This window comes from Heptranchias perlo, chromosome 5, assembly GCF_035084215.1.
Source record: "Heptranchias perlo isolate sHepPer1 chromosome 5, sHepPer1.hap1, whole genome shotgun sequence".
Classification (NCBI taxonomy): domain Eukaryota; kingdom Metazoa; phylum Chordata; class Chondrichthyes; order Hexanchiformes; family Hexanchidae; genus Heptranchias; species Heptranchias perlo.
In genome coordinates this window covers 56,885,235-56,897,769 of record NC_090329.1, presented here as the reverse complement: position 1 = coordinate 56,897,769, position 12,535 = coordinate 56,885,235, and the positions used below count along the sequence as shown (strand labels likewise).

Here is a 12,535-nt window from a genome sequence, read left to right as displayed (position 1 = left end):
TGGGCCAATACACTCTGGAGTTTAGAAGAATGAGAGTGATCTCATTGAAACATATAAGATTCTGAGGGAGCTTGACAGGGTAGAGGCTGAGAGGTTGTTTCCCCTGGCTGGAGAGTCTAGAATTAGAGGGCATAGTTGCAGGATAAGGGGTCGGCCATTTAAGACTGAGATGAGGAGAAATTTCTTCACTCAGAGGGTCGTGAATCTTTGGAATTCTCTATCCCAGAGGGTTGTGGATGCTGAGCCGTTCAGTATATTCAAAGCTGAGTTAGATAAACTTTTGCACTCTAGGGGAATCAAGGGATATAGGGATCGGGCAGGAAAGTGGAGTTGAGGTTGAAGATCAGCCATGATCTTCTTGAATGGCGGAGCAGACTCGAGGGGCCGTATGGCCTACTCCTGCTCCTATTTCTTTTGTCCCTAGCAAGAGTACTAGAATGAAATGGAAAATTGTAAGATAGCCAATATTGATTCACTGTTGGGAAAATAAAATTAGCACAGACACAACATGCATTTCCACTAGAAGAACCAAGGCTATTATGTGCAAGTGGAAAGTTTCACAAAGTAAAACACATAAATCATACATGGATGCTTTTTGTTTTTGTGTTCTATTCTCTGTATTGATTTGTATAGATTAAATTATGCATAAACTTGGGCATTTCAGTACAATTATAGTATTATCAACTTTCATTGTTAAAAAAGAAAATTATATCAACATGAACATCTACATTGAGAAAACTCACTTGTCCATAAATATACATACACAGAAATTTCCCAAAAATTAGTTGGAAAAACCATAGCCATTAAACTGTATAATTTAGAGTTGTCTTCCACAAATAACAGACTATACAGTTTTTAAGACAGTAGTGATTAGTACAGTACATTTTTAGATCAAATTACTGGCTTAAACAATGTGCTAAATTATAGGCATATGCAGCGTACTGTGGAAAAGGGCAACTGTGTATTCCCTTACAGATGTGTGCTTTATTTTTCCTTATAGCTGTCACAATAACTGCATGCTGCACAAGAAATACTTTACTACCTATAATCTTTTTCCTGGGCTTTCTATTTTCGTTTGGTGGGGGTGGGGGTCTGCAAGTACAAGAAAAATTATATGGGTAATACAAAAATGTTTTTAAATGGAGTTCCACAGTTTTATTAGTACTGTTAGTGTTAGAAGGGATTTATCCACCATTAATCTAATTTGTCCTCGGTAACACACAGTAGCAGTTAACTGATTGAAAATTGAAGCAATGGAAGTTGCATTTCAGCATTCCACTGTTGAAGCATTTTAAACATTCATGAAAACACATTGAGTTTGACTAAATACATCACCAGATGCTTACATAACCTGAAGACTATTCTACCTCCAGTAAGGCAGCATTGACTTCAAAAATAATTTAACTCTTTAACTCATATTTGTTCCTACAAAATTCAATGTATTGTGCAGTTAACATTTTCTATAACGGGAAAGAGGGAGGATAGCATTTTTAAAGTGTACAATGTCAGAAACAATCGCTATTACACTTTAATAACACCTATTCTTCACACTAACCTACATAAATTGTATTTTCTATGGCAAGACACTTTAAACATCAGGAGGTACTTTTCAAAGAAATGTTCTCAAATTATCATAAGGTTCTTCTATGAGTTAAAGAGTTAAACCTTAACCCACTTGGCTAAACAGGACTCAGGTTAAATTTTAGGCCTCCATCCTTTAATAAACTGCATGATCTTTTTCACTTGCAGTTTTGTGAGTTTAAAATCATCAGATAGAATTTCCTCAGTCAGCTGAACAAAAATGTTTCCATCAATTCGCTCACGGACAAAGAATGTCACCACATCTTCTGAAAGGCCTATGAACCGTAGGCATTTGGAGACTTCCTCCACAGAAAGAGTAGATAGGTCAGATGGTGGGTGCCAGTATGAACCACCACCATTTAATCTGGGCATACCTGGTGTATTAGATGAAGGGAGAGAGACAGGTATCTCTGTATTACTCCGAGATGACACTGGAGGGACCTCTATAACTCCTTGCGTGAGATAGACCCTTGTGACACCACCCTCGGCACCTCTCACAATGGTAGGAGAAAGAGAAGCTGTACTTCTGATGATAATGTTGTCTGAGTCGCAGACTTTTGGAGGTCGTGGTGGTGGGACTGGACAAGATATGCTCTCAGCCTGTTTATACAATGAATCCTGTGCACAGTTTCTAAACTCCTGATTGTACCTTACGTCTCCAGAATTGATGACAGAGCCTGGATCAGGAGAAGTGCTACGGCTGACCGCAAGATCAAAAGGATCAAAATGCTCTGATGTGGCAGATGGAGATTTGTGATGGTCAGAAGTTTCCAACCAATCTGCTGCTGATGGACTAGAGGAATAACTAGGATTGGCAAAAGGGTTCAATGCCCCAAAAGGGGCAAACCGTTTCTGAGAGCTGGGTGGTTTCAGTCGAGGACAACTGTAGTAACTTTTGAAGACAGTATCTCCAGATAATTGTGGTGTAGATCGCCCACTGATCACACTTTGAACATTATCTGAATATGCCCATGGATCCGACCAGGAGGTCTGCACGTTCTGGATATTAGATGAAATATTTCCTGACATTGGACGGTTGGAAGAATCTGTAGCCTTGCAGTCTCCCCATGTGCATGGGTAACAGTAGAGGGAGTACGAGTCTGGGGATGGCGAGCAGCTGCCACTGCGGGTTCCAGAACTGAAAACAAAAGGAAATATATGAAGAATGTTTTACAGCCATGCCTTGTTAACGTGGATTACTCCTCTAAAATAACATTATTACCACACTGCGAAAAGAAACCTATTCAATGGAACTACCACCACGAACCACAAAGAACGAACATGAGCACAATGCATATTGGGCAAAGTCAGCATGGAATTTACCACGTAAATTAAATTCAAAATGTGAAAGCATTTGTATTCTGGAAAGATCCTGGGACAGATCCCAATTTCTACAATTCCATTATACTATGCTGACAGATAATCTCACCCAATTATGAGCTGCTTAATTTAACTGGTAGTGTTGTATTCTAGTCCATGGTTTAAGTTCTATTTTTTCATTAAATTGAACAACCAAATTATGGACACATTCCTTGTAGAAATGATGATAGTCATTGTTATAAAATAGCACTTTGGGAGTGCAATACTATTTAAAGCATAAAACCGTAAAGTGAGAAATTCTGTACAATATTAATTGCATCAATCAGTGTCATTGACTGGTCTGAACCATTGAGATTGCGTTGACTTTTTTAGTCACAAGCTCTCACGCTTGTTAACACCATTGCATATTTGGAGGACCTCCTCCCCCATCAAAAGCATGCTCACTTTTCACTGTTACAATAGTTACCAGTACATTCAGGATCTGCCTGCAAATTGGGCTTTTGTCAGATTTTGTTGTGCCATTCCCAACAAATTTCATGCATTCCACAAATATATCAAGGAACCTTTTGACACTTAAAGCAGTTAACTTGCTTGTTAGCCACGTGGGAAGCATTAAAGGATCATTATTACAGATGCGTTATGGTTGGCTGCTATTTTTTTCATACTTGCTAACAATCACATTCACAAATAAAGACAAATTGCCATTTCTTCTTTTTTTCAATTGTAAACAATTTTACAACACCAAGTTATAGTCCAGCAATTTTATTTTAAATTCACAAGCTTTCGGAGGCTACCTCCTTCCTCAGGTGAACGATGTGGAAATTTTTTTTCAAACAGAGGAAATACAGCCCATAATGAAATGCAAAGAAGGTCTGTTAATTGGATTTACTCCCCAAATCACTGGCTATAGCAATGTGATTACTCCATCTGTGTAAACTAATTATTGGCATTCTAAATGTGTCAGAATTTGTGAAACAGATAAATGCCACCCAAATGTCCCTTCTACCTAAATTGCTACTTTCTATATGGTGGGAAGCAGGTATTAAAATTAGCATCGGCTGGGAACTATGTCCCTATGGTGAAAACTATGACAGTAATTGCCAAAGATTCAAAGGTCCATAGGCAGCCAGAGAAATTGCCTGTCGTACTAAAGCACTTACAAGAAATAATTAATGTACATAACAGGAAGCACAAATGCAGAAAAGACAAGTCATAAGCATTTCAAAATTGAATTTGCAATATTAAGGAAAGGCCATTTGTCATCAAATTGGCCATTCATGTGAGCATCATCTGACCTGAATGCACTTTGCATTACTGAGTGAATGTAACTTGTTATGGCCTTTAGCTGTTTTATCAATAGAAGATTTTATTTTCATCTGCTGGTAGCAGTATATTTGTTGTAGGTGCACCATGTACTTATAACAGAATAAAAATATGTTCTTCGGCAGGATTGAATTCCACAGAAATGGGGAGGCATTTCATTATTAAATCCCTTCAAACGCTTAAAGGGGCATGACATTGTATCAGACTTTTTGGATGGCCTCAGATGCTGCAACACACTTAAACAGCTGGGGTCTATCGTCACTGGGGGTGATGGGTTCCATACGTGGTAACATTGTCGATGGTGCTAGGGTCTGGAGCATTGGGGAGGGTACTTATGAAAGCTTTAATGGGCCTTTTAAAAGCACTTAAAGCACTTAACCAACTTAAAGCTGTTTCCTGGTCACCACTAAGAACTCGGCCATTCTTTATACATTGGCGGGATTTCCCCACACTTTTTGGAGAACCCACCTCTCACCCCCGTATTAACGGGACCATAAGTTGCCACCCTGGCTACAGGGATGGTTCGATGGGGACTCAGGTGACAGCAGGGGCTGGTGCTAAAAATGACGGGCTGAATAGCCCTCAGGTAGCGAATATAGTGCGACAGTGCCACCTACTTTGGAGACAGGAGCTGGATCAAATATACACTAAGTACATTTTAGACATAACTGGCAGGCATGACAGAAATAGAAGAAGCATGACAGGAAAATGTTACATGAAGCAAGTATGATGCATACAGTACAGAAGATGACGTGCTTTGTGAGAATAGTTTATTTAGATTGTAAGGATTTCGGAGGGGTGTGACAATCATTAAATGGTTTGTAGGTTTCATGGGTATTGGTAAGGAAGATATGTGCTGCGATAGATAGTAATTGGGGTTCAGTAACGAGGGAGAGGGCAGTGAGTTGTTGGGGATGGAGGAAGCAATGGGTTCTTGTACATTGACTGAGTTAGATCTTGGGTTGGTGGTGAAGGGAAATAAAGATAGTTGCAAACAGAAATTGAAAAAAAATGGGAGAGGCTTACAAAAAAGAACAGTGATGTACAAGGTTTTGGGGGGAAATAAGACAGTGGGGAAGAGAGTTTTAAAAAGTAATGGAGAGCACATGTAACGCACAATGGGCTGGAAATTGTTTTTAAAATAATGGTGAGCCTAACAGCGCTCATCGTTATTAAAGGCGAAATCGAAGAGCAAGTTCCAGCGACCGCACATGCGCAGTCAAACGTGGGAATCTAAAATAGACTAAAAAAGGTACACTCAAATATATCAAGTCTAACCTAAGTTTTAATAGTGTGGTAAGTGTTAATGACTGCCAAACAACCTCTCTGGCACTGAAAATTAAATTTTAAAAATGTGGAATATTATTCATTGCAATTTTAATAGTCGGTGGACAGTTTAAAAAACATTTTAAAATGTTTATTTTTCTACTTTCTCGTTGTGTCTTTATCTGTCTCTTAATTTGATATTTCTTAACCTCTCTTTATTTCACTGTCTCGAACTGTTTTTTTCAATGATTTTATGGTTGTAGCTTTCACTACATGGTTTTGACTCTTCGCAGCTTGTCAAGGATGCTGCATTCGAATGGTTGAGGGGAGAGATCGATTCTTTAGCCTCTCCCACAGGTCCTAGGTTCCCGGGAGTTAACACTGGGCTGTTCTCAGCTCACCATTCAAAGAAGTTGCCACGCTAAGTTTGTGCGTGAGTATAAATCTATGGAGCAGTGAGTGCCGTTCATTCACTGTTCGGAGCAATTTACAGGCCAATATGTTATCAAGGTCACATTTGACTGTTTCAGAACTCCTTTGAAGAAAATGAAGTTTAGTTTCCGAGACAGTCAAGTGCTGTTGAGTCAAATGCGGGGGTGGGGGGGCATGCGGGTTGGGTGTCCCAGGTCCGGCAGCACTGGTTTGTAAGTTTTTAAGATCTTTGCAAACATTGAATTCAGTGTTCTGTGTTTGGGTCCTGCATGAGACTCAGTGCATCTGTCTCTGTCCGTCTGCCTGTGACTCATTAATTAGAATGTTTACATTTTCTAACTAGCAACTGGTGATGCTAATCTGACTCTGTGCCTAAGAAGTTTCCCAATTCCTCACAGTAATGGAGGACACTTCCTTCTGCTTCAACTCAAACCCTCCAATACATGCTGGGGAATCCTGTGAACTGCACATGCTCAGAATGTGGTTTGAAACTTTCTCAACTGTTCTGGGAAAAATGATCCAGTTGAAACCCCAACTCTGAAATCGGCTGAGGCTTAGAAGTAAGAACATTAATGAAGGCATTAAAAGACACAAAGAACAGTATAATAGATACATTTAATGATTTTATTGTGAAATGTGTAACTTTTTGAATTATCTTTAAAACCTTAATTTGTACATTAGAAATTTCAGTTCTGGAGAAAAAATGGTGGTCAATTTTTTTTCAAGAAGCATTTTGAATGATTTTATAGGTTTATCAGTAAACATGGAGAAATGCCATTGAAAAATGTTTACATAGGTAACTTCAATATTAAATGTTGACAAAATAGCATTACCAAAAATGGTGACAACACAAAGTATGGTTTGTGGTCAGGAAGTGTGCATATGTGCAAAATTTTCAATAATATATGGATGGTTAGATAGATAATGTATGTGTATATATTTTATTAATGTTGAGGGAGGGAAGGGAGAATTCCTTTCCTGAATGATGATGGATCAAATTAAAGATTTTTTTTAAAATTAGGAGGAATCAATGACCCATAGAATCCTGCAAAGTTTGCATCCATTATTTATAGTCATTGCTATTAACTATAATTCAATTAAAAACCACTTACATCTCGTGAAGACCAGATGAGTAATAGGACAGGCTAGGGCTCGGCGAATGGGCTTGCTGGAGCTGGGCCTTTGCAAATCGAGGTGGAACAGGTGGGCTTGGGGTAGGAACGCCTTTAGTACCCCTTGGAGGAATGGGGGGAGCATTTAGAAGACGACATTCCTCTTTCACCTATCAAAAGAAAACAGCGAAACATGACACATGTCAAGATTCAAACACAATGCAGAAGGAGGTTACATTGATCTGCATTGGAGTAGTACTTTTTTGCCAATTCTATTACATAATAAGAATCAGAAGTCATCACATAATAAGGAAATCAGAACATTTCAGCTGACTCCCCACATTTTGCACGCCAATTCCATAACCATCGTATTTGAAGAACATTAGTTTGTTGGAGTGAGCTCTTCTGCTGCAGAATAGATCCTCACTGACAGATGGTTAGAAACCCACTGTTTCCACTTGATGTATAAAACAAATGACATTAATGATCGATCATTTCTAGAGCTAACTCATCAATTTATGTTTGAAAATATAAGACAGGCATGAAAGTGATAAATCTTGAAAAATTCATAACTAACTCATATCTAGTGGTATAAGAACATAAGAACATAAGAAATAGGAGCAGGAGTAGGCCAATCGGCCCCTCGAGCCTGCTCCGCCATTCAATAAGATCATGGCTGATCTGGTCCTAACCTCAAATCTAAAATCATGTCCAATTTCCTGCCTGCTCCCTGTAACCCCTAATTCCCTTTACTTCTAGGAAACTGTCTATTTCTGTTTTAAATTTATTTAATGATGTAGCTTCCACAGCTTCCTGGGGCAGCAAATTCCACAGACAAATACTGGTGGATATAAATGCTGCATGATGAATCGATAATCTGTTAATTGACACTGCATTCACAGTCCAAGCAGTTACTGTTACTGACAACACTATCCACTATTGAAGAATTTATTGTGATCCTCAAGTAGAACCTTTTTTTTTGCTGAATAGATGGTATGGTTCCATGAAACAGGTATTGCTAAAAAAATACTGCAGCAGAGTCCCAAGTCACCACCATGTTGGAGTTATTGACAGAAGCACATGCTGACTTATGAGTCACTATTGGCTGAGTATTGCTCCGTAGAGAGCTTTCCAAGATTGTGTGGCTTTGAATGTATTTAAGGGAAAGCTAGATAAGTATACGAGGGAGAAAGGAATGGACGGATATGTTGATAGGGTGAGATGAAGTAATGTGGGAGGAGGCTCGTGTGGAACATAAACACCAGCATAGACTTGTAGGGCCGAAAGGCCTGTTTCTGTGCTGTAAAATTCACTGTAATTCTATGAATTGGCTCTCATTATGGTCCAAAGTGACGGCTCCCTTGCAATGAGCTGTCCCTATAAAACATTTGCCTGAGGAAGGAGAAAATCTCCGAAAGCTTGTGAATTTAAAATAAAATTGCTGGACTATAACTTGGTGTTGTAAAATTGTTTACAACCTATAAAATACATCATGGAGCAGCTGAGAAAGGAAGAAGACCTGATAGGGTGAGTATCTGTGAGGTTGTTGCAAGGATGATAATTACTTATAGGTAACTATATTTATTATATTAAAATCGCTGTCTGTATTACAGTATTCCATTCAAAATGCCAATGTTATCAGTCCTGATAATGTTAGTTGCAAATCCCTTTCATGTAAATAATGGAATTTATCAGTAGTAAATTTGAGGAGTATTTGCACAATCATAACCTAGGAAACAATAGCTAACATGGATTTATGATGTGGAGATGCCGGTGATGGACTGGGGTTGACAATTGTAAACAATTTTACAACACCAAGTTATAGTCCAGCAATTTTATTTTAAATTCACAAGCTTTCGGAGGCTTCCCCCTTCGTTCACCTGACGAAGGGGGAAGCCTCCGAAAGCTTGTGAATTTAAAATAAAATTGCTGGACTATAACTTGGTGTTGTAAAATTGTTTACAATTAACATGGATTTAGAAGAGGAAGATCATGCCTGAACAACATGCTTGCAACTTTGAGGAAATAACATACCAAATGGATTGTGGAAAGCCCTACAAGGTTACATAGAATTACACAGAATGTACTGCACAGAAACAGGCCATTTGGCTCAACTGGTCCATGCTGGTGTTTATGCTCCACATGAGCCTCCTCCCTCCCTGCTTCATCTAACCCATCCTACTCTTTTTTGTCTCGTGTGTTTATCTAGGTTCCCCTTAAATGCATCTACTTTTGTCGCCTCAACTATTCCACTCTCTGAGTAAAGAAGTTTCTCCTGAATTCCCTATTGGATTTATTAGTGACGATCTTATATTTATGGCCCCTAGTTCTGGTCTCCCCTACAAGTGGAAACCTTTTCATAATCTTAAAGACCTCTATCAGGTCACCCCTCCATCTTCTCTTTTCCAGAGAAAAGAGCCGCTTGACATCCAAAAGGCATTTGACAACATTTCTCATGAAAGATTATTAACTAAACTCAAAGCTGCATGGATTCAAAAACTGACTGAAGGGTAGAAACCAATGACTACTGTTGGGGTGGGGGATGTACAGAGTGGGGTGCCTCAGGGCTTAGTGTTGGGACTACTGCTGTTTCGCATTTATGTAAACTCAAAATTTGCTGATGGTAAGAAACTGTGAGGGGCAATGGAATCAAAGGCAGCAGATCAGAAATTACAGACTGAATTGGATGAAATTAGTATGTGGGCAGATGAAATTTAATGCGGATAAGTGCAACACACGTACTCCATGAAGTTGAAAGAGACCAAGGAGTCTTAGTAAGCTCGATACTAAACATGTCCGATCAATGCAGAGCAACAATCAACAAAGCCAACAGAATACGAAACTACATAGAAGAAAGAAATTGCATTGAGACCACAACTTGAGTGTTGTGTCTTGGCAACCAGAACTGGACACAAGGGAGACAATTCATGTGCTGGAGGGAGTGCAGAGCAAAACCACAAGGTGATCATATAGAGGTGTACAAAATTGTTGTCTTCTGATCCCTTGCTACTGGCCCAGGATGTTATAGTTAGCTCTGTGCTTCGAGGGATTGACTGGCCTAAGGCTTGCAGGCCTATTAATGCACGCCAAGTTTTTTGATTGGCACCTGCACTGCCAGTGCACATCATTGCAGAATTGGCCCCAGCGTCTATAGTATATGAACTGCAATAATGGTGCAGATCTGTCTTTTTTGATGGGCTCAGGTCAGCGACTCTGCTCCTGATTGCCACCAGCAAGACAATAAACCTTATATGATACTTCCACCCACTGTAATCCTCTGCATTGCTGAAGTTTGTCTCTCATATTTCCTTTTTTCCTCTGAAACACTCCAGAAATGTTCTCATACAGAGTTAAATCAAATATTTGTATTGATTAAATTATAAACAGGATATAAAACTTATTGTAAGGTGCCTTCTCATCACTCAAGTTTGAGTAAACTTTTGTCTATTCTTCATTTATGTGGACAGGTACAATGATCACCAGAAGATACTTCACTTACATCTGTACATAGGTTTGTACAACTGATGTCAAGCATGGATCCCATGTAGCTCTAACCCACCTACTTTGAATAAGGAAGCAATAATCGGGCAAATAATAATAACTTGACACCTACTCTGGATATTGACTTTTTAAAATGTCCTGCAGAAAATGAATCTTCATCAATTTGTACCACAAATGTTTTCCTTCTGACTAAAAGAGGTCATAAAATGAATCAGGGTTACAATGCTTGGACAATATTTGTACACATTTTAAAATATTCATATCTTTAGCAATGAGTGAATGGACTGTCCTAACAGTTGGTGCTAGTAAGAAATGTAAGAAAGCCTAAAAGGAGATTAGATACATATGGCCTTCTGGAAAGAGGCTGAAATTACATTTCCGTTTCTTGTTACTGACATTAAAACATTTAAAGTGGCATAAATTATTTAACATGGCTAGAAACAGAAAGCAATTTGTCAGTGGGCAGAGATGCTCCTATCTTACAGGAAGAGACAGCTGCAAGCTAAGCACTTCCCACAGGAACAGTTTCTGCACCCAGAACTATTAACTGGCAGGCCAAAATATTGCACATTACCAAAACTCATAACTCTTGCATTACTCAAACAGCATTGTGCTGCGTCTCTGTCTGTCAGCCACTTTATGAAGGTCAATATTTCCTGACAAGTATCTGTCGGCTTTCCTTTAACCCTTTGTGGTGAGGATACAAACACACTCCAACCAATTTATTTACTCCAAATGTTGCACTGTTTAGCATTTCATTTAAGAACTCCAGTCTACCTCCTCCAGTTAGTCGAAAGGTTGGGAAAACTAGATGGAGTTGTGACCAGAAGTAGCACCTACATACGTTCTCAAATATATCTGTAAAAGAATGCCTGATTTCTTCTAAATAAAAACAGAATACGGGCTTAAAAACGCTAGAATATCTTAATACCAAAGATAAATGTATCACTTATTATTAAAATGTTCTAGTGTCAAACTATTAAACAGCATCTACCAAATGTGATTGGATGTGGAGTTTCTGGTAGCCGAGCAATGTGGCATCATAACAGTTCAATTCTCATCTCATCCCCTAACACTGCTATTTATGAGCAGAACCACCACCATTTTTATTTTGTAAATAAAACAATATTAACCAAAATTGTCTCAGCTCAAGATCCTAAAATGTTGAAATAAATGTTTCTTGTTCTGAAATATTTCAAATAATATTGAGGATAGGTGCATCTTCATATGAAAGGAGAGAAAAGTCAAAGGGCAAGACACCGTAGACTATTGTCCACCTTTAATATCATCATTAGTAAAGATGTGGAGATGCCGGTGATGGACTGGGGTTGACAATTGTAAACAATTTTACAACACCAAGTTATAGTCCAGCAATTTTATTTTAAATTCACAAGCTTTCGGAGGCTACCTCCTTCCTCAGGTGAACGATGTGGAAATGAAGTCCTCGAAATGAAGTCGCATTTATAATTCACAGAACAATGCTGGTGATAACAGACAGTTTTTTCAACTGCCCGTTGCCAAGGCAATCAGTGTGCAGACAGACAGGTGTTACCTGCCAGGTCTCAGAATATACAAATCACCAGAAAAAACAACAAACAAAAAAAAACAGAGATAGAGAGGTAGAAACATAGAAAAGACAGCAACTGACCCGTTATATTAAAAACAGATAACATTTGTTCGCTGGTGGGGTAACGTGTAGCGTGACATGAACCCAAGATCCCGGTTGAGGCCGTCCTCATGGGTGCGGAACTTGGCTATCAATTTCTGCTCTACGATTTTGCGTTGTCGTGTGTCTCGAAGGCCGCCTTGGAGTACGCTTACCCGAAGGTCAGTGGCTGAATGTCCTTGACTGCTGAAGTGTTCCCCGACTGGGAGGGAACCCTCCTGTTTGGCGATTGTTGCGCGGTGCATGGTTCATACTCCTGTGACTCGGCCAACGTTGTCTACCTCATACGTTGCAGGAAAGGATGCCCCGGAGCATGGTACATTGGCGAGACCAT

General features: G+C 39.2%; 1 protein-coding gene across 3 annotated transcripts in view; it reads right to left on the bottom strand.

Moving 5' to 3' along the window:
- Nucleotides 1-611: 611 nt before the first annotated feature.
- gareml (GRB2 associated, regulator of MAPK1-like) overlaps nucleotides 612-12,535 on the bottom strand; it is a 154,442-nt gene continuing 142,518 nt past the window's right edge. For all 3 annotated transcript variants that reach the window (XM_067984432.1, XM_067984430.1, XM_067984431.1), the window contains 2 exons: nucleotides 7,035-7,204; nucleotides 612-2,719 (listed from right to left, as the gene is read on the bottom strand). In XM_067984432.1, the coding sequence (XP_067840533.1) occupies nucleotides 1,696-2,719; nucleotides 7,035-7,204 (1,194 nt within the window). In that variant the 3' untranslated portion in view covers nucleotides 612-1,695. The remainder of the gene's footprint in view (nucleotides 2,720-7,034; nucleotides 7,205-12,535) is intronic.